Source organism: Choloepus didactylus, chromosome 5 (assembly GCF_015220235.1).
Source record: "Choloepus didactylus isolate mChoDid1 chromosome 5, mChoDid1.pri, whole genome shotgun sequence".
NCBI classification, from domain to species: domain Eukaryota; kingdom Metazoa; phylum Chordata; class Mammalia; order Pilosa; family Megalonychidae; genus Choloepus; species Choloepus didactylus.
In genome coordinates this window covers 70,678,708-70,701,697 of record NC_051311.1, presented here as the reverse complement: position 1 = coordinate 70,701,697, position 22,990 = coordinate 70,678,708, and the positions used below count along the sequence as shown (strand labels likewise).

Genomic DNA, 22,990 nt, shown 5'->3' with positions numbered 1-22,990 from the left:
TATTTTATAGCATTGAGTATGGATTATATATAGCCAGAGATATCACTGAGCTTTACTGATACAGTAGGGAATGCCAGTTTTTAGGGGAAGGAGCATATACTTGTGTTTTTTTGGCCTTTCCTTCAGTAGACTTGGTTATTTTGCAGTTAATCTACTGGACCATGGCATTCTAGATTTAATGTTACTAAGTTTTAGCATACATTCTTAAATGATTTTTCATAGTGATGAAGCAGACACAGATTGATGCACAGATTTCAGGGGCTTTGAAGCAATAAATAGGGCGTGGTATGCCTTTGGGAAAGAATGTAAAGGAAACTATAATTTAAAGAAGGTGGCAGTGAAAAGAGTTCTCTTCAAACTAAATGATATACACAAAGTGATACTTTATAAATATTTTGAAATTTTGATCCTATTGTTAGGACACAATTCTAGATAGAATAGCAGAAAGAAAATTTTAAAGACGTAAAAAATTCTTGTCGATAAAGTAGTTTTGATAGCAAGTCTCAAAAGGTTACTGCTGTTAAAGGCTGCCATATGAGAGAGTTGCACTATTCTGCTACCAAATTTGATTCCTGTGTCTAAAACATTTTGTAGTAGGCTTGTCAGGGACTTGATTTCAAAAGCATCTGCCAGACCACATGTAATTACCAGTTTTTTCTGGCAGCTATTCTGTTTAAATATGATGTTTTATATGTTTTAGATGACTTTTTAGTATTTTTAGCAGTCCCCCTAATAGGTGCCTAATTAGGGAAATAAATCCTTTTTTCTGGTATTTTAGCCTTCTTCAAATAATAGGTACCAAAGTGTTGAAAATAAGTATTTTAGACAACTCCAGCTCGATTACCTTCTTTCCCTTACTTGGGAATATATGTGTGTTCTGTTGACTTAATTGGGTAGATTTGTTAAGCATTCCCTATTTTAGTCGTATAGGAATGGCAGTTAGAACATAGAAATTTGAGTTTGGTGTAGATGAAGAGGAAATAATGAGTATATTTCCTAGGTTTATATAAATTCAGGGATGTATGCATTTTAAAACAATCTGCTAATTCAGAGGTGATGCTGGAGTTTATTACGTAGGCATTTTCTGTTTAGCATTGTACCAGTGAAACCTTCATATATGGAGTGTTTCTCTGGTAGATTTGGAAAATTGTTAGTCTTTTTTGAGTGTAGGAAAGGATATGAGAACTGGGTTAAAAGAAAAAATGAATGAACTTGTACTGAAAAGAAAGTATGAGGCACTTTTGTTTTCTGTTTAAACTTTATCTTGTTGGTAAGATTTCTCCCAGAAGGAAAGCTCAGCATTTTGAAATCGGTATCATACTTACCTTGTATTGCCTGAATGAATTTAATTATGCCACTACTCAGGTTTTGTCCTTACAGATATATATATACTCAGTAGCAGGGGTTTCTAATGGGTTTTCCTTCTTTGTCTTTTAAAGTATGAGCAACATTTGACCAATTTCTATTTCTCTTGAATTTTGTTTAAAGAACAACCACTAAAAAAGAAAAGCTCTTTAAAAATTGATTATTGTCTTGTTGCTCTGCTTCATAAAATGACTAAGAACTTGAAGAATACCTCCTACCTCATTAGCTAGGCAAGGTGCTGTGATGATAAACCTATTCTACAAAAATTTGTTTAGAAAAAGAGTTAGGAAAAAAACCAAAAGAAAGTACATCCTGGCTTGGCTATTGGGGGGAAAAGAGAAAGAATTAAGTGTTTCTGACAGAGGTATGGTGTTAGAGTACTATAAAAGATGGAAATTTTTAAAAAGTGCTGAATAAACTTAGGTATTTCTCCTGAAATTCTTTGCAGCTCACTTTCTATGGAAATCAATGCAGTGAAAAGCTAAGTTTTTTTTTTTTTTTTGTTTTTTTTTTTAAGTGGTGTTTTTCCAGATAAATTCTAGGGATAAACATTTACATAGTCACAAAATGTAATTCTGTAATTGTGGAATGCCTGTATGCTCTGTTTAGTACATCTTCCATGGAGATGTCGATGAATATAATACTCCCATCTGTGAATATTTTAAATGTTGAAATAAAAATAAGGAATCTGAAAAAAAAAAAAAAAAAAAAAAAAAAAAAAAAGCCAACAGCACCTTATACCTTTTGAAGCTAAAATTCACAGGCTTCAATAATAGCAGGGTAGTGTTCAGTTCCAAGGGAGGAACTTGTCTCTTAGTAACCTGCTATGGCCAGACCACATCTTTGCTATAGTGTCCTCCACTCTGGGGGGCATCTTTATCTAATAGTGGCACTGATTAACTGGAATTCATCTAGGAGAGTGACTGGCAATGTTGACATGTCTGGATATGACTTACAACACTTTCTTTTATGTTCCCATTTCACTTTGTTCATATCTTTACTACAGCACTTTTCATGATGACACCTATTTATCTCTTTCATCCCTACTATGTGAATCGCTTGAAGGCAGAAATTGTACATTTTCATCATGTATGCTCTGTCTAGCATGGAGGATGTGTTAAAAATACTTCATAAGTGGGTTTAGTGAATAAACTAAAGATGTTTAATCTAGAAAAAAAGAATTATTCAGAAGATATACCCCTGTGAGTAGCCATCAAAACTCTGGAAAGAGGAGGCATGATAATTATTATCAAACATTTGAAGGGATATCATGGAAAAGAAGAATTAGAACCAGGATTAATGGTAGAATTCAGAGAGATACAGATTTTCAACTCACTTTACTTAAGAGGGGGTTGCCCTATGGTGAGTCTGTAATCACTGAAAAAACTAAACAGAGCCCGAATAAATCTTTCTGAAGATTGTCAGAGGAGGGGATTTTCTGCTGAGAAGGAGAGCACACAGACCACTCTCTGTCTCTTTTAACTTCGAAATTTATGAGTCTCAGATCTAGTACAGGGTAAAATTAAAATCCTTAAAAACCTAAAAAGAGGTGTAATTATGTGTCCCAGTTCATTTGTTATTTGAAATAAAGAAAAAACTATAATATAAAATAAGTGTTATGAGGTCCAACAAAGTTCAGATGTCCACCTGACTACTTGTCTCTTTCTTTTGAAAATATCAAATATAAAATCTTCTCTTTCTCTTTTGTGCTGCTGCTTTGCAGGAGTCTACATTTGTGAGAAGTTCTGCCTATTGCCAAGCACTGATTCTCAGAGTCTAGGTACAAGACAAGAAGCATGCCAAGACTTCTTTGAGAGTCGACTGTAAAATTAAAAACCTGTTCCATAGAAACCCTATGAACCGGCAGAAAGTCTACAACCTTTTCATTTTAAATGCCCATTTCTAACTACAGCAGCAATAAATTTGAAGGCCAACTAGTCCAGAATGTGGTTATGTAATTTAAACACAACAGCCATCTACAACTGATACAAAAAACTTGCCAGTACTGAAGTAACTAATTTACATAATGGTGATTTGGAGCTGTTAACACTCCTCAAGTGTGTTCATAACCAAAGACAAGGTAGGCAATATTTCATTTTTAAATTTTAAGATCTTTTTCATTGTGCTTCCATGCTTTGACAACTGATACACATGTCAGAATATATGATTAAACAGAACACCTTACTTATTATGCCTTGATTATATATGTGACAGTAGAATTTATGGCAAAAACTAATTTGCTAAAGTGATTAGCTAAAAAAATGCCACACTAACTCATTGATCATATTTACCATGTGAAGTTAAACAATTGTAGCTAAGTAAGTTTCATAATTTCCTCTCATGGTTTCTTAATTTTTGAACAAATATACAAATTATGAATTGTTTTCAAAGAATTCTGTGAAAACCAAACGATAAAATAAGTGAAGAGCATTGATTTATAACATTTTTGCATTTAGAAAATTATTCTTTGATTTAACTTGTTCATCTTTATTGTTATTTTAATGCCCATAAGAAACCTTTTACAGCTCTCATATAAAGAGAAGAGAGGGTGAGTATTTTTTTATAAACAGTATGAGGCATTTTCTACTCTGTCCTAGAGTACCACAACTATCCTCTGCAACTGACATGTTCTCATGATAAAATGACCTCCATGAAGGAAAGTTCGCAAGTTACGACTGAAAAAGTACACTGAAATAACCTTGCCAAGCCTTGTTATGAGGGTTAGTGTTTGCTTAAGGAAAATAAACTTCTCCCTCAGGGAATGGCACTGGTTTAAAGATTTCAAATAAACCTGTGGTGAACTGTAATTATTAAAAAAAGAATTATATATACTTTTAAAAAGCAGATAAAAAAATACTTACTGGCACATCAACATATTTTGCAGCTGCTTTCACCTTTATGTGGGAAAGAAAGAGATAATTATAAGAATTATTTAACTGTTACATAAGTACTATGACAACAGTTAAAATACAGCAGAAGAGAACTCATTCAAATACTTACAGTGAATGACAGAATGGAAGAAAAGAAAGTGCCTTCATCATATCGTGACAGCTTAGACAGCACCCCTTCCAACACTGAAATAAACTATATAACACAATTGATAGTGAGAATTTAGAGTATTACTGTGCATGTAAACTAATAACAGGGCAAACAATCCACAACGATTAAACTGACAGCTGAGGGGTTCACCAGTAATGACTTACTATTTCATTTTTAAGATGAACTTTTAGGTCCCTCTTACTCCTATAAACAATACACAAGAATTTTAAAATAAAAAATAATGTGTAGTAGAAGTCTAGTCACTATACATGTGAGATAATTTAAACCATTAATAAACAGCTTTCAGTTCAAGAGACTATTTCTCAAAATAATTTTCAACTTCAATATACATGTATAGAAACAATAATCGTCAAGCTTAATCAAATTCCTTTCTGTCATATAATGGTAGTTTGTCCCCAATTTTTTCCTACATCTACACAGGATGCTGAATAAAAATGAAGAGATAATAGAAGGGAGATGTAAAATTCCAAGTTCTTCTAACATTGAAACAAAGTCCTACCTTAGTTAACCAGCATTTACCAAGCCTTTCTAACTGGGACATATAAAGATGGAGGCACTGTTTTCAGAAGCTCACAAAGTAGTTGAGGAGCTCAAAAAGATACACACACCACATGGTACAATGGAAAGAGCACCAGACTGAGAATATATATCCTGACTCTGTCTGTCACTAGTGTGTGGGCTCAGACAGACCACTGCACCTCAAAGGCCTCAGTTCCACCATGGGCTAAATCAGGGGGTGGGGTGGGGAAGTGGGGGAAGCAAGGGAACTCAAATTAGTCTCAAAAGTGTTTCTCATTTCTAAAATTCTATATTTCTATGAAATGAAAGACAAGCACACTATAATATAATACAAAAATATGGAGAATTTTAGTTCATGGAGTAGAAGCGAACTAAGGTCTGGCATGAGGTTAAATGAATAAGAGCTGTTAATAAAGACATACCGCCCTGTATCTTTCCTCTTTAGAACTAAAATAATATGCACTTTATTGACAAATTATACACTCCCAAAGGGAAAATACTGACAGGTTTTTTAAATACAAAAAGGGAAATTAACGAAGGCTGGTTTTTGTTCACATAGCAGCTTCTTCAACAAAGTGATAATAGTTCTAGGGACACAGCTTATTGGTCTCTGGTGACCACAGAACTCACTGCAAGTGCACAGGAGATAATCTGTTCTCTATGGCTGATCAATTACTGCAAAATAGTTTATGCCAAAGAAACAAAAACTTCCCTATAGGTTTCTTCATCACATCATTTGCGACATGATGTAAGAACAGAGAAACAAAGTCCTGCAAACTGCTGACTAAAATTTTATTTTTAAAGAATGAGGATAATGTGCGACTTGTGTAGTTATCCTAAGGGATACAAACAGCAAAAAACCACAAAATACAAATCGCTCACAGCTGAAAGTCAATTTAACACTTTCTTCCTGCCCATTAGGATTTCTTGCTGATCACAGCTGGCTAACTTGACTCGATGTGGTTTGCCAAGACTCAGAAGACCAATACCCGAGGGCAATGCTGGACCGGGGAAGGGAATTCCAAACTTAATGGCCCTCTGTGGAAAATGCCTCCTCTCTTGTAACTCAAATCTTGAGAGCAAGTGTGTGCTGGGTGATCTCATTTGCTAGGAGGAGAGCGACAATCTCTATGGTTACCAGACAACCTCAACCATACAAGGCTTAGCACAGCACCCAGTTCTTGGTGCTGTCTGGTGAGTATATGTGCACCCAGAGAAGTGATGCCGAGGGTCAAGGCAGGGTTGAAGCAAGAACTCGGCAGGTGGACTTAGAACACCTGAGTTGGAACTCATGGCTCTGTTACTTCCTGGTTGTGAGACAACAGTAAAATGGGGAAAATGACAGCTGTCCTTCTCACCTTACAAGGAGAGTGTGACCATCCCTGGAGCTGTTTTATGTGAATGGCCTTTGAAAATGGCAATATACTCAAGAAATGTAAAGAATGAATATTATTGGTATGATTTGCTAGATCCAGTCTCTATTATATAAGCCTAAAAACCTAAATACCTTAAGTCAGAAGTTAATGGGTGGTACCCTTAGGATTTTTTAGTGATAAAGGAATAATAGTGCATTTGGTTAACACAGGGGTCTATTTTAATCAAGTAATATTTACTGAGTTAGAACAGAGTTCAGGCTGTAAGTTAGAAGACCAGTGTTGGAATCGTGGAAGGATTTGAACACAGGTGATCTGGCCCCAGAGCCCCTGTTCTTCTCTACTATGCTACAGAGTTGTTGTAAGGATGAAATGAGAGGATATATGTAATATACACAGCATATAATAAATGCTCAATAAACACCATTTAAAAAATAATTATTATTATCAGGGGCCTACTATGGGAAATACAAAAATACAAGTGTCTTTCTTAGACTCTTCCCTCAAGGAACATACAAACTAGTGGGAGAGACAGACATATATAAAAATGACATGGAACAAGGCAGAATGTGTTAAGGACAAGTGTAGATGGGCAAACAAGGTAACTGGAACTGCAGGAGGAATTAACAACTTTGGTTGGAGGAGACTGGGTGTATTACAGTAGCTTCCCAGGCTGCCATAACAAAGTTCTACAAACCAGGGGCTTAAAACAACAGAGATTTATTTTCTCATAGTTCTGGAGGCCAGAAGTCTAAAATCAAGACTCTAGAGGAGACTCTGTCTTTGCTTCTTCCTGGCTTCTGGGGGTGGCTGGCCATCCTTGGTGTACCATGGCTTATAGCTGCATGTTGCCAGTGTCTGCCCCTGTTTTCACATGGTCCTTCTCTCCTTGGGTCTCCTGCTTTTCTTATAAGGCCATCAGCCACCTTTTCTTAACTTGAGTATGTCTGCAAATACCCTGTGCCTAAATGAAGGTCACATATGTGGGTACTGGAGGTTAGGATTTCAACATACCTTTTTTGGGGTTACAATCCAACCCGTAATGCTGGGTAAGTTTCATTTACGAGGTGGCACGTGAGCTGAGCCACAGGATAGCAGAACTGGAGTGGATAAAATGGCATTTGGGGAAGCCTATTGGCCAGTGAATTCCAGTCAGTAGTTTCCCTACCATCATGTCTGGCCTGGCAGCCTCATCTTCTCTTGAAAATATGATGCAGCATTGAATTACATAGAATAAGTGCTATGCATGGGCCTGTGCTTACTGCAACCATATCACAGCATTCTTCGCTTCCATTTTAACAAGAGTGGAGAGCTGCTTGTGTTCCTTCCTAACCCAGATGGTCTCTGGGGTGGTACAATACAGCAGGGACTCTAACTGCTTACAGCGAACAACGGCCACATCTCTGGGATCAACCAGCCGAGCCACACGGTTCCTACAAGAAGATTTTCTTTTTAAGGTTTTTGTTGAAGCACATGTAGTAGAAGAGCTACATTAAAAACCAAACTCAATTAACACCAAGACTGACTACTAATAATATACTTTCCATTTGGTTGTAATTGCACAAAACAGCAAGATTCCACAGAAATCCAGTTAAATGCTGTGTTTAGTTGTGTCTTTAACTGCTTCCTGTGAACTTTCTCTGTACAGCTCAGGGAGTACATAAATACTTATGGGTTTGCCTTGTGCTCTCTGTTCTCCTGAGGGTGTCAAGTTGGAATGAACACTGTAATTTCTTTGTTTCCCTGGTCTTTATCGCAGATGCCATTTACTGCGTTTGTTTGAATAATATTTAACACCTAATGTCTGTTTGGGTAATTACCGACTTTACCTCACGATGCCTACTCTCAAGGAAATTAAAGATGAAAGCACTTTAAAATGACTCGTAGACTGAAATATGAAGTGATGCCACAAGGCATGTTGGGTTTAAGTTTCCTGCTGAATTTTAATAGGATATAAGATGCATTTTCCTACACATATGGGAGATAGAAGCACAAATTCTAAGAAGTGATGGGGAGTGTTCCAGCTGTTGAATAATAGGGCCAAACTACACGGTTCTTACTTTTTTGGCTGTGACATTTCATGAAATAAACAAGGGATATTTGCATCATTTATATTATAGATTTTCAACTTCCACAGAAAACATTTCATCCACAAGTAAGACGGCACAGAACAGATTTCATCCATAAGTAAGACTGATCACGAAAGTGTGTTTAGGGACCTGTTTTTTTGTTTAAAACAAAGTCCACTGAAAAAAGTAGGGTTTGTGTGTGTGGGGGGGTGGGGGGGTAGGGTGGATGGGGGGTGGAGTGAGGATATCTATTAGCAGATATTTTATTTTTGTTAGGTAACATCAGGACTAATTAGTATTGCTAACAATCCACACAGAACCAGAATGTCATGGACTGGAAGAAAATAGATTTCCTTCCCTGAATCATAATATTAATGTTATGATAAAGTGCAGTTGTCTCGTCTTCCAGCCTCTGTTCCCAAACTATGAATCCATGTCTTCTTTGAAGCTTTGTTCCAACTGATTCCTAAAAGGTCCTTCCAGATTGTACACATCTATAGCAAAAGATGGATAGTATTTGACAGCACATATTTATTCATACCATATCTTGTTTTACAAGGCATTTGAGATAACTTCCAAAACAGCACACCTAGCCCAGGTGATGGGGAATTCTCCATGCTTTCTTATCTCATTTTCCTTTCCCCCTTGATCTCACAAATAAACTGACCTTATTTTATATTTCTTCTCTGACAGTCTGTGTGATTTCTTTTGAGCATGTACTTGGATTTGAACAAGGGCCTTCTGATTCTATGTGAATATATGGTCTTGATCTTACTAAATAAATTTTATCACATTAATTTCACCAGGCTGACTGTGGAGACATTCTAATGACATCATATAAGCAGACAGATACATGTAGGCTCTGTCCATCTTATTCTTAAGAGAGATTCAGGGAAAAATATTCCAGGTCATCAAAATGAATGTGAGTGTATATCAGAGAGAAAGTGTGCATTCTTCTGAAATTCCTTTTGCAATAACTGAGGACCTAAGAAGTTGATTATTATTGCTATGACCTTTACTCTGAGCCCCTGTTATAAGAGTGCCTTCATTATGAGAGTTGACATTTTCCTCATTCTTTGCTCTGCTGACCCTTTCCCCTGACCGGTTCTTACTCTCTCAGTCCTCCTAGTTTTTCTTCAGCATCCTCATCACAACATACAATGAATTCCATTCTCATCTATCTGACTTACCAGGTGCTGTACCTGCCTGCCTGCCCCAGCTGGTCCCACAGTGTGTACAGGCGCATGGAACAGATATCAAAGGTGGGACGCAAGGCTGGGGAGTAAAACCTGGATACAACTGGGATGCGGGAAGACTGGAGGCTGAAGCTGCCACTCTCTTCCTCTCTGATCTTTCTGAGTTCTGTGTGGTGTAGTGGAAAGATCACAGATTCACAGGATTCCAAATCTTGGTCCTGTTGCTCTCTGCTGTGTGACTTTGGGCCTCTGTTTCCTCCTCTGTGCACAAGAGGACTGGGTCCTGGGGTGGATTCTGGCCATTAGGCCTGCCCTGGGAGATGCAGGTAGGGCTTTAAGTCTCCTAACCCTCCTCAGTCACAGCAGCTTTTCTGTGACTGGTGTTTCATTTGGGGTGTCACCTGAGATATATTTGTTGAAATTCTAAAAATATTTGAAAAGCCCCTGTTTGATGACTTCAGGGTCCTCTTCCAGCTCTAGCATTCTGTGTGCAATGGGACTTTAGAACCTGGGGACAAAAGATGCTAACTCCCAGCAAGCTCCATACAGAAATACATGCCAGGATTTTAGTTTCAGACTGGGGAAAGGCTGTGGATTTTTTTTTTTTTTTATCCAATACCCCTGCTTTTGTGATGAGGAAATTGAGTTGTGCAAGGGGACCTAGCATTTAATGAGAAGAGCCCAGCTTTTCTGACTGTCTCACAGTTTGGCCAATTTAATTATTTTTCATATAAGATGGCAATAAATCTGATATTTCCTGTATGCTTTCCTGGCAAAACTTAAAGTTCCTCTCATCAATTTTTTTTTTCCTCTCAGCAGAAATGAACTAAGTCCCTTTCAGGCCAGAAGCATCATCATTATTATTATTCTTTTTAATCCTTCCTTTAAGGTTGCTTTCCATTTCTTCCATAGGGATTCCAGTTACGGTATATCCGCCTGAGAACAGCCACTGAAATACAATCATTTTAATTGTTGAAGCCTTATAATTACATTAATATTTTGAGCCCATATCCCTCCTCTGAACCCTAGACCCAAATAACTGAATGCCTCCTTGACATCTCTTCCCTTGGATGTCACAAACTCAACATCTCCAGTACAGACATCACAGTAATTCCCTCCAAATCTGCTCCTGTTCCCGAGTTCCCTACATCAGTGAATGGCACCAATATCCATCCTGTGCCTCAAGCCATAGATGTAGAAGTAATCCTTAATATCGTGCCTTTCCCTTCCCATTGCTAACCCCATCCACTGAACATCTTAAATGCCTTGAATTAGTCCATTAAAATAGCATCATCTCTCAAAGAGACCAATGTAACAGTCTCCTAACTCATTTCTCTGCATCGACCTTGGGCTTCCCTCCAATCTGCTTGCCACAGATTGGATTAATTTCCAGCCTTTCTACTCCACAGCCCCCAACCATTCAGTGACTTCCCATTGCCCTCAGGATGAAGACTTTAAACTCTCTAACAGGGCCTTACAAGCCCCTGCTCACATCTGCAACCTCCTCTTGCATCAAATCTTTCAGCTTCTCCTACCTAATCACCCTTGCCCCTCTTCTCATAGTTAACTTTTCACCCTTTGGAACTCTGCTCAAGATTCACTGCTGTAGAAAGCTTTCCCTGCTGTCCTTGACTAGACCAACCACTTTTTTTTAGGCTCTCCTACATAGCAAATTTGTCAGAGTCATTATGCATTTGTTAGTGCAACTCTCCCAGGGGTCAACAGGCCCCCTGCGGGCAGGGACCTTGTCTGTGTTGGTTGGCACAGTTTCTGGCACACAACTGCATTCTACAACTCTACAGTGCCTCACAGCCATGAATGTCCATCCTTTCTTAAATATGATTATTGTCTTTTATCATTAAGGACCCAGTTGCAGAATATAATCTTGTGCAAAATATTTTATTCTATGTTCCAAGTTATGGTTAGAACAGAACCAGAGTACTGAGGCCAAAGCAAGTTTCTTTAACATTTTCCTGATGTGCTTCCTTCTTTTCTTAATACCACTCATTCAGAAAGCACTTGCCAAGTATTTGTTATATGATGAGCCTTGAACTAAGCACAAGGGGTAAATAGAGTAAGACTCCTGTTCTCAAGAGGTTCAGGGTATAGGAGGAGAGACAGACATGTAACTACATGGGAATGCCAGGGGAAACGCACACACAAGGCTCTGGGCATGGAGAGAGCTGAAGGAGAGGATAACAAGAGTTTTCCAGGTGAATGATAAAAGGAATAGAGGAAAGGGCTCTCCAGGCAGGGGCAGGTTTGTGAAAAGGCACAGAAGTGTGACTCTTCGTGAAACCACTAGAATTCTGGAAGAGGCAGAGCATAGGGTGAGTGCACTGGAGAGACAAGAGTAATTAGACTGTGAAGGGACTGGGAGGTGCTGCTAAAATGTTTTTCTTTCTGGGCCAACCTTTCGCAGATACTTCTAAGGAACAATAATCTCTTGCAAGTTATTATTAGGAATTCTAGGGTCCCAGGGTGGGCTATATATGGGGACACTGCATTCTTAAACACCCATGTAACTTAAGGAACCCAGCATTCCCCAAATGCATCAGCAGCTTCTTCTTGTGGGACATCAACCACATTCAGGAGGCAAGGGGCAAGGGTCATTGAAGGCACAATTTAGGAAACGATGGCACAGGCAGTAGGAAACTTCTGTAAAGTAGAAAGCAATGGCAAGACATGACCAAATTTGCATTTTGGAAAGGTCCCTCTGGCAGGTATGTGGACAGCTGACTGGAGGAAGTGGGGGATATGGTGGAGACCAATAGGACAAGAATTTAAACAGATGTCTTAGTTTGCCAGGGCTGCTGTAACAAGTATCACAGAATGGGTGGCTTAAACAACTGGAATTTATTGTCTCATGGTTTTGAAGGCTAGAAGCCCAAAATCAAGGAGTCAGCAAGGCCATGCTTTCTCCAAAATGTTCTGGGGATAGCTTTCTGGTATTCTCTGTCCCATGTGATCTCTGTCTCTGGCTTCTAACTGTGGTTTCTTCTGACTTCTGGCTTCTACTGAGTACATCAGAATGTTCTCTGCCTTCTAAGGACTCCAGTCATGGATTAAGGACGACCCTGATTCAATTTAGCTTCATCTAAACTGGATCTTTGAAGTTCCCATCCACAAATGAGTCCACACCTTAACTAGTAACAACTTCAAAGGTCCTGTGCACAAATGGGCTTGCACCCACAGAATGTGGATGAAGACTTGAGTATGTCTTTTGTGGGGGTCATGATTCAATCCCCAAAAACTGGAAAAGCGACCAGGGCCTGAAAGAGGTGCTAGTGAGAATCGAGTGGGAGCTAGAAGGCCGTATGTAGATGATTGACTTAGTAAGTCCTAGTGGCCTCTTGTGTGTAAAACTTGAGTGGACTTTAGGATGATGGCAATCCCAGGATAAAGAGGATTCACAGCTGGGAAAGCAGTACTGCTAATGGAAACAGTAAATACAAAACAAAAAGCGGGCTTAGGGTGGAAGTGATGGGGGCATCTTTACAGACACTGAGCACATGGAGATGTGGAGGAGGCCACTGGAAATATGGGGTTGTAGGTGAAAACAATGAAAACCAGACCAACAATAATAACAAACATTAGCTAAAACCTAAGTAGTACTTACAATGTGCTGGCCACTGTTCTAAGCACCTTAACAATATTAACTTACTAAGACTAGTAAATATACTATTACCCCTATTTTATAGGTGAGGAAACTGAGGCACAGACAGTAATTTGCCACAGGTCAGCCATAAGTGGTGGAGTCAGGATTTGGACCCAGGGAATGTGGTCTTCAGTGGGGCTTTGAACCATGATTTCACACTGCCTGTTAGGTATAGAATTGGGAATCATCAGCAAATAGTTCAAGCTGGAAGCATAAAAGTCACAAAAATTTGTAGAATGAGAGCAAAAGAAGACTGAAGGTGGAAGCCCAAGGAACACTAGCATTTAGCTGCTAGGTGAAGAGAGAAAAACACAGGGAAGGAAGGCCAAGACCTTTTCTAGGCATGCAAAATGTGTGTATAGTAGGGGCAGATGCTGTTAAATGCAGTGGGAGACGGAGAGCCTGGGCCACTCTCATATTATTTGAGAAGAAAAGCAGGAGGATAAGGAGAGGATCTGAAGTGGAATTGAAGAGAAGAGGTAAAAAGAAGGAAGTTTAGCTTCTTATTTATCTAAATGTAGCAAACATGTTTATCAAAACACACCGAACAATTAAAATATAGGAAGAAACTGTTGAGATACAACACAAGAAATTCCCTATTCTATTTATCTATGTTATAAAAAGTTAATTGCTGTGCTATAGAAATGTCTGGGACATCACTCTTGGAATTTGACAGGGTTAAGACACTTATCATGGAAGTGGCATATTTTTAATTTATTCAACCTTATTACTGATTTCTGGTGATCTGGAGTCAGTAAGTGTTTTACAGGAATCCAAAGCTCAGAAGTTTGAATCCTGACTCTCTCACTATTTAGGTGTGTGACCCTGGTCATTTTACTGAACTACTTTGAAGTTTATCTTCCTATCTGTAAAACAGGGATACGGCCATCCATTTCACAGGCATTGTGAGGTTTAAATGAAAGAAAACAGGCACATGGCTGTTTCACAGCAGGTACTTCGTAAATATACCCCCTTTTAAAAAAATAATTTCTTTTCTAAACAAATGTGAAAAAAGCTATTTTCTAGGTTGTTTGTTTGAAATGGCCTGAAGATTAAAGGTCAGCCTGGATGGAGATTCATCGCAGTAGTGTTCCACAAAGTGGGGCTCATGGATGACTACATCAACATCATCCTGATGGCTGGTTAAACATGCATCTCTCTGCCCTTTCTCTTCTCCAAATGTCTGATTCAGAATCTCTGGGCAGTGGGACTCAGGAATCTGCATTTTAAGAAGCCCTAGGTCATCTTTTAGGCTTATTAAAATTAAAGAATCATTGTATTACAGGATGCTTTTTTAAGGAAAATAAAAATCATCATTTACTGTCATCTTCTGTGGAAGCTTAAGATGGATGGCTCAACTTGTTAAATTAATTTATGCTTTTCAACCAAAGAATTAAAGCTTTTACGTAAGAGCTCTTTGATAGCAGGAGAAATGTATCCATACAGAAAAACTATAATCTAGACCTGTGCTCCAAATATAATAACTATGTGTGGCTATTTAAAGGAAGATTAATTAAAATGAAATAAAATGAAAAACCCAATTGCCCAGTTACACTAGTCACATTTCAAGGGCTTCACAGCCACACATGGCTACTAGCTACTGCATTGGTCACTGCAGAAGGAACATTCCATTATCACAGGCAGTTCTACTGGATAGAGCTGATCTTGAGACCATCTTTTCCTTACTTAACTCAGATACACATTTTTTTCTCCAATTCACCAGATACATTTGATATAGAAAAATTCAAATTTCTTATTTTGCCAGAAACGAATGCAGAGATGACATGCAGCCCTGCCTGCCTCCTTTGTACCCTTCACCTGCGAAAAACCAGATAGACTTTTTCCTTTGTGGCCCAAGTGATTCCATTAGGCAAACGTCATACAAAAGGCAACTTCGATGGCAGAATTGTGCTTATGGGAAAGTTACAGTCTGGATAAAATGTCCCCAGTTGCCTCACTGAGAAGGAAGGTGCAGCGTTGGACTTGATTTTACTTTGGTAGGTTGACCATGTTGTGCTGCAGGCTGATGCTCTGAGCTCCTCAGAGGGCTGAAATCTCACCATTCTTCTTTAAGGAATGAAGGATCCGGTGGTTTACCTTTTACCCCATCTCCTAGATAATGCTCTTACTATCCCTTTTCCTTTCCATGTGTTTGTGAATGTGCTCTTGTATGTGTGGGTGGGGTTTTTGGGTGGTGGTGGAGGCCATTACCAGAACAAGCACAGGCTGGTAAGGAAGGAGGTGCTACTCCAAAGTCATCTTTTTTTTGGTGGTTGTTTTCCACTTTGACCAGTCACCAGAGAATGTGGAAAACACACACATACACACAAAACTGAAGAATAAAACAAAAACCACTTATAATCCTGCCATCTAGAGAAAAGCTCTGTTAATATTTTGGTATTTATTCTAATAGAATTTTCTCTCTGCATTGCAAATTCATATCATACTTTACACTTTTAAATACTCAGCTTTTTTCTTTTTATACTATATTTTGAAATCTTTCCTATACCATGAAAAATCTTTGAAAGCATGGTTTTAAACAATAGATGTCCCATAATTTACTTTATCATTTCCCTCCTATTAGATTAAAGTTGTTTCCGATTTCTCATTATTAGAAATAATGTGACAAATACCAATGTATTTTGCACATCTCTCTAAGTAGTAAGAGAAATGCAAAAAAAGAATTATTAGACAAAAGGGTATTAATGTCCTCAATATATTACCAAACTTATCTTCCAGAAAGGGTGTCACAATTTATCCTCCCATATATGGAAAATATGCATCTCACTCACCTTTACAGAAACAGAGTGTTAGCTTAAAAACAGGCATGCTAATTTGACAGACAAAATGATATATTACTGTAGTTTTACTTTGCATTCCTTAAATTATTAATGACATTTAACTTTATTTTTATGTTTACTGGCCATCTCTGATTTTTCTAAGCAATTCATTCAAATTCTTTGTTTATCAAATTGGGGTGGTTTTTTCTTTGCTTCTTACACATTCTTCCAGTTGTTTTTTGAAGTCTGACTTGGGGTTCTTTGAGCAAGCATGTGAGAGGAAGGGATATATCTGCTCATATGAAAGCGCCCCTTAGAGCACATACATTCTCTCTCCTCACTCCAGTTAAAGCTCCTGGTGTTCTAAAGGCCTCTCTCCTTCTCCCCTCAATTCTTGATCTCAAATACCACCCATCATAGCCAGTTACACCTTCTTGGGATCCTAATTATATTAACCCTCCCAAAGGGCACACCGATTTCAGCTTCATCTCTATTTGCAGAATTAAAGACCATAGCTTTTGTGAAATATATTCCAAGCATCACATGGGAGATGGTGGGAGACTCCTGGGCGTGGAGAACCTCAGAACCTGTCAGCTTTCCCTGTCTGCCTATGAGACCAGTTCTGAGGCCCAGTCCTGTCTCCCCAACAAGTGGGCTAACTTAAAGGACCGACGACTACTGAAATCAGCCTTGGAATTAAAACAAATAAACAATGCGGATATGAACTAATAAGGCATTACTGGAAGATAGAGTTATTTTTAAAAGGGCAACAATTACAAGAAAAGCTAAAATTCATTACAAACCACAAATCAAAAGTTATTGACAAAGAGTGCTCATATTCCATTTTGCTCACAACTTTTCTTAAAATCTCAGATTTTCTTGCATTTATTTTCAAAACTACTTTCTCAAGTAGATATTTAGAAATATAACAGACATGTTTCCAAAAATTCTCAAGTAAAAATTATTTAAAAATTTTAAAATTTGACTTTAAAAGGTGAAAATATCATACATTACCTTTGAAACTAGCTGTGAAATGATTTCTTTTACAGTATTGTCAATCAAATCATCTATTTTTGAATGGTACTGTTGCTAGACATTAAAAGACAAAGATGCATTAGTTGATATGGACACAAAACTTTTGTCTCAACTCATAAATGCTTTAAAGCTGCTAGTTATGACATATCAGATTAACTCAAAATAGTTATTTTGAACATTAGAAAAACAAAACCTTGAAAACAATCCACCAATCAACACTTTTTACATTGTGATTTGAAAATTTTCCCATGTACACTGTTGAGTTAAGCAGCTAATGGGGTTATTATTTAGATGAATTGAGTTCTTATTCTTATTCAGGCAGAGGAATGTGAAGGATACTTTTTGTCTTCTCTATAATTAAGGTGGCCGTGTATTTTTCTAAAGGGTTGGTTTAGCTGGAGAAGCAAAAAGACTAGAAAAAGATTTAATTAATACAGCATTTCATGTCTGACAACTCTCATTCATAAGTTATTTTAAATGTGCTCTAGAAATAAAATGAGCTCCCAATTGTTCATTCTAAAAGGACCTTTTTGTCAGCACAGGGAGCAGCAGTTTATACAATTCTTACAATATGCTCAAGCAAGGGCAAAATTAAAATTTCATCAACAAAGGTGAATAGATGGTAACAAATTAATAGGCCATAAAAGGTATAATGAAACGGCACTCACTCCCCATAGTTTTATTCCTGCTTCCTCATGAAAAAGGCGCCTTTAAATAAACACAAAAAAGATGTATTTAAAATAAACGTGAAAGACTCTCTTTTTGCTTTCTTTAGAGAATCCTAGAGTGTTCCATTCTTAAATTAGCAGGAGCTTGGGCTTCTACAGAGTGTGAAGGCACATCCATTTAAACAGTAATTCTTCCTTTAGAAGCATTTATCTGACAGCAGATTGTCCCCAATAACCACTTCACAGAAAATGTAACTTGTAAAGACTAACCCTATCTTGATGGTTCAAGGCTTCTTGGAATAGCTAACATAATGCAGAGAGTAAAAGTACTCGGGTCAGTATAAACATTAGACCAACTTAACAGCTGCTGGCTGAATAGTTTCCTAAGATGTAAGTTTTTGAAAGCTATTTTTTCCTTCTTTTGAAAACATGTCTCAAAGTTTTCACACAGAACAAAAACATAAGCTTAGATGTGCTTTGGATCAGAGGGCTGATTCCAACCCGCCGCCCCGTGGTCTCTAACAGTTACAAGTGGTCATCATCTACCTGCATAAATAATAAAGAAAGGAAGCAAAATTTGGGGGCATGTGAATTTTTTTTTTCTTTCTTTGGTCTCTGTCTGTGTGTGAAATGATAAGTGGTCTGAAATTAACCAAACATATACGCGAAGCTTTCCGGGCACATTTCACCCAGTGACGTTTGTGTGTCTCACTTGAAATATTACCAATTCCCAACTTGTGCTCCCCAAAGGACAAGTAGAAAGAAAACACAGAGGGTAAGGTTTCTATTGCTGCAGTGTTGACACTTTTGCTTTTGCAATAGCTTGAAGAAAAAGAAAAGGGGGAAAAATAAAGAAAAAGAGCCTGAAAAAGCTGGCTGGTAGTTGAGTTTCTGATACAGTCTAAATTATCAGTAACTTTCTGGGCCAGGCAGACCCTCAAACGAACATGTCTCTGAGGCCAACTGAAGAGTTCGGCACATAGACTGGTCTGCTGGGTAAGTACCCCACAGACACACTTAAAAAAAAAAAAAAAAGCCCTTTCCCCACCCCACCCCCAGCTCTGGCTGAAAGCTGTACAGCTGACTGGGTGGTGGAAGAGCTTATGCAAATGAGCTCTGATGTGGTACTTGAGCTTTGTTATTCCCTTTTCATACCCTCCTCTGGCCAGACTTGATGTCTATGCAGAAGAGGAAATTAAATAGCAGACTGAGGCTCCTGTCTGAGGTAGATCAGGAAAGGGATTCAGGAGATGAGCTTCAAACTTCTCACCTCCTTCTTATATATAAGTGGAAGGTGCTCCAGAATATCTAGGGACTGAGGTGCTCAGAACTCCAAATGGTTCCAAGGTTTTAATAAATGTGTCTTATTCTCAATGTTGATCTCCATTTGTCATAAATTTTCTTTTTTAACTCAAAAGCATTCAGATGTTCTCAGAAGACTACTGAAGATAAAATAGTAGCATATTTACATTTTCAACTTTTGGGTTGGATCGATTCTGGCAATTCTTGAAATCAAGTGATGACTAAAATGACTAAAGAAGTCCTTTATACCATTTTATTGAAAGAGAAAGCCAATGGACTCTAGAAGCCATCAAATTCTCCCATAGTACAAAACCCTTAGACCACTGTCTTCTTTGATACCTGACCTCGCCATGAGGAGAGAAAGAAAGGGAGAGAGGGATGGAAGATAAGAGGGTGAGGGATGAAGAAATGAAGAAAACAACAACAAAAAAGTTAAAAAGGAAGAGATACAGAAAGACAAGTACATATTTTAAATGTATCACCCAGGGGGCAAACCCAAACACTTTGAGATTTATTATGTTTTTATAACATGGGATTCTGCTATTATAAATTTATCTGATTAGATCTAATGCCAATATTAGAACTGTCAGGAACTTCTAAAATCTGCGCTAGTTGCACAGGTGGGGAGCTGGGAACATTGTAGGTAGGAGTGGGAAGGTGGCCTGAGAATTCATTTTACATATATTCTCAAAGACAATAATCACGTTTGCTACATATGAGTAACAGAAAGTTTGCTAGAAAAAAGATATTAATCAGGGGATCCAGATAGCTTTCAAACACAAACACAAATACACACAAAGAGATCACAACCAGGTAAGAACAGACTTGATCTGAATACATGTTTACATTACCTAAACCAAAGTTGGTAGATTCTTCTCTTTTAGACTGAGACTGCATTTTTGATAAAAGTTTGGGAAGTTTATTTTGTTCTCACCAATAAACATGTATAAAATTCTTATCAGAATAGTTTCAAGTTGGGCCTATAATCCTACACACCAGTGCTTGAGGCTAATTCTCTCCACATCTGCCCTCAAAAGCAAACTCTTTTTACACTGCTTCTCTAGCCCATGGCTCTGAGCTTACATTCAGATAACCCTTCAGGAATTGTACTTCCTTACTTCACAGGGACCAGGGAAGTCAGAGATCAGACACAGGTGTGAAGCCCTGGTTTTCTACACCCAGGTTAACATGATCATTTCACCTCACTGTTCTCAGGCAAACATGCAAGAAATGAAGTCTAATAAAATGCCAGCACAATCCAGCATTCTTAAAAACTTTGGTCCTTTTGTTGGGATTTTTGTTTTTAATTGTGAACTTTAACATATATACATAATAGTGATAACTTGCAAAGTACGATTTCATAAGTAGAGAGCAACTGTCAAAGAATATCATGGGTCAGATTCCAAAACTTCAGCCATTTCCATTATTGTAAAATATAACATATGTACAGAAAGGTGTCAACTCTCAATGCACAGCTCAACAAGCAGTAATATAGGTAATTTCAAAAACTGTTTTGGATTACAGTTCTACATTCTCAGTCGCTTTATTGGGAAGAATTTTAAAGATATTAGAATGTTCTGGAAATGGAGGCATTTTACTTTGAGAACAAACCCTGCACAAGTACGGGCTCCTGAGTTGCCCTGTCAGTGTGCTTTAATCCTCCATGTACAGGACCACAGGACAAGGTGCCTTTGAGGGCAGATGAATGCTCCTGTGTCATCTGCTTTTCTGTGGCGATGGATGAGGATTCTAAACACTATGTTGATTTTGTGATCTCAGCATCTGTCCCTGAGGAACTGGCCTGAGATTGCTGACTCATTACACACATCTGTCTCATGAACAGGTCATTTGCTCCCTAGTCACTCTGTTAGACACTATTGTGGGCTGTAGCAGAATGTGTTTGCATCATCATGGCCACGTAAGGAAACAAAATCATAATTTAGGAGCGCATCGGGGTGGTATTGTTGTGGATAAGGAATTGGAAAGGTTCAATTACAGCAATGACAATAAAACAAATTTATTAAGAGATTCCTGAAAGGTCATTTCTATGTATTTTAGGAAAAAGCCCTGCTAGATATACCTATTAAGTATGTATATCTTCCATGGTTCCAAATTGTCTAAGGATCCAGTCCTCTCAACAACTTTATCTGTTGCTTTCTATATACTGGGGTCCACTAGGTCATCTGTGCATTTAATGCTATTTGTTAATTTGGAACAATTTTAAAACTTAACTTATATACATAGTGAGAGGGAAAGATAGGAAAAGCCTGTGCAGCTATGTGGATATGTTTACTACAGAAAAAAAGCAATGTATAAAATCTTTCTTTTGCATTGAAATTCTTGTTTATCACTTTTCAGGGTTGCTAATAGGTTTTACACCTGCACATTTTGAACTACATTAATTGTGTGAAAGTTGTGGGGAACTAATTGTCTCTAGTGAGAAGGTACAGGTGCAGCCATAATGAACACAGAAGATTTCTCTTCAAAACCATCCACCTATTAAAGTAAAGAATAATTTGAAAATGTAACAATGTTTTGTCACTTGTGTGTGTGGCTGTTTTTCTTTAGAAGTTCTAGACAAAGATGTTTCTTACAGGGGAGGATTTTTAAAGCAGTGACAATAAACCATTCAACAAATATTTTACATACATTCATTCAACAAATATTTAACATAAGTGCCTATTGTGTCAGGTATCTCAATGTATGTTAAAATGAGAACAAATGGATAAACCCAGTATTAATGAGAGGAGGCAAGATGATTCTATAAACCAGATGAAAAATGGATGGGCTTATGAAGGGATTTAAGATAATATTCTCAAGCAGACAATTAAAGGCTTACATCTGGGTACTGAGAAACATGAGGAGGTGGATAGAAGTCATTGGTATCCAAGCCTGCTGCCTACTCAGATAATTAGAGATAATAAATCATGTTGTAAGCGATCAGAGAATAGTAATTACTGAACATTCTACAACACTTGCATATCAGTTACTTAATGTATTTGTGAGGATATTTGCCATGGTACTAGAAATACATATTTTCTCTGAAATGCTCAAAGAATTATCTAAGTATAGATGCACATAAACAGAGAGAACTATCTAGTGGCTATATCTGGATCATACCACTATGATCCATTCATACTTATGGAATTCACACATTCTGGACCTCTTTGTCCATGTTCACAGTTCTCCAAGTTCTTGTGCTAGAATGAGAATTGTTAGCCTGGCAGAGTTGCCCTGAGTTTGACTTCCAGGTGTCAACTGCAAGACTTGTAGGAACTGTAGAGCACAAAGTCATTTTGACTTACAAAAACAAGAGGATAATCTAGCCAATCTGTTATGCATAAAGGTTTTCAAACTCTGCTCCTTGGAGGTCCCAGGATGATGTGGGGAGAGGAAGAAGAGCTCCTGACCCAGGCTGTTTGTTGTCTCGGATGATGGTTATTCACAGGCTACTTGTGGGAGGAAAGACTGCATCACTGGGGCTTATATCTCACTGAAATCCAGAACTGGGTTCTTCTGTGTGAAGCAACTTTGAGTGGGGCCTCCTGGTCCAAGTATTTAGGAGTACTCTGAAATATGTCACCTAAAGTGGCAAACTAAATTCTTCTGATATTAAAGCATATAATACTATACACAGGAACATCTAGAAAATGCTAATAATTACGTTGCTTCTAAATTTATTTAGAATTTAATTTAAAGGAAGCTGAATTAATTTGATTTTTAATAGCTTTATCTTTAAAAATGTAAGGGTAGTTTTCAGATTGTGTAGCCTAACAGGGAAGAAACATTCCCCTTGACATTATTTAAGGTGTTAAGTATGGTATTTACATATGTTTATTGCTTCTTTGGTCTACTGTTATGCTATGGTAAGCTGTTAGCCTTATATACACAAACAGAAAATGGAATTACCTATATAATTTTAGTTTGAACAGATGAAAATAAAGATGTATATTTGCAAAAGTAAT

General features: G+C 37.8%; 1 protein-coding gene across 8 annotated transcripts in view; it reads right to left on the bottom strand.

Annotated features, from left to right (window-relative positions):
* The window catches only part of CADPS2 (calcium dependent secretion activator 2), a 647,872-nt gene that overhangs the window by 38,956 nt on the left and 585,926 nt on the right, over nucleotides 1-22,990 (bottom strand). For all 8 annotated transcript variants that reach the window (XM_037836276.1, XM_037836275.1, XM_037836277.1 and 5 more), the window contains 3 exons: nucleotides 17,035-17,109; nucleotides 4,366-4,449; nucleotides 4,227-4,259 (listed from right to left, as the gene is read on the bottom strand). In XM_037836276.1, coding sequence (XP_037692204.1) covers nucleotides 4,227-4,259; nucleotides 4,366-4,449; nucleotides 17,035-17,109 — 192 coding nt within the window. The remainder of the gene's footprint in view (nucleotides 1-4,226; nucleotides 4,260-4,365; nucleotides 4,450-17,034; nucleotides 17,110-22,990) is intronic.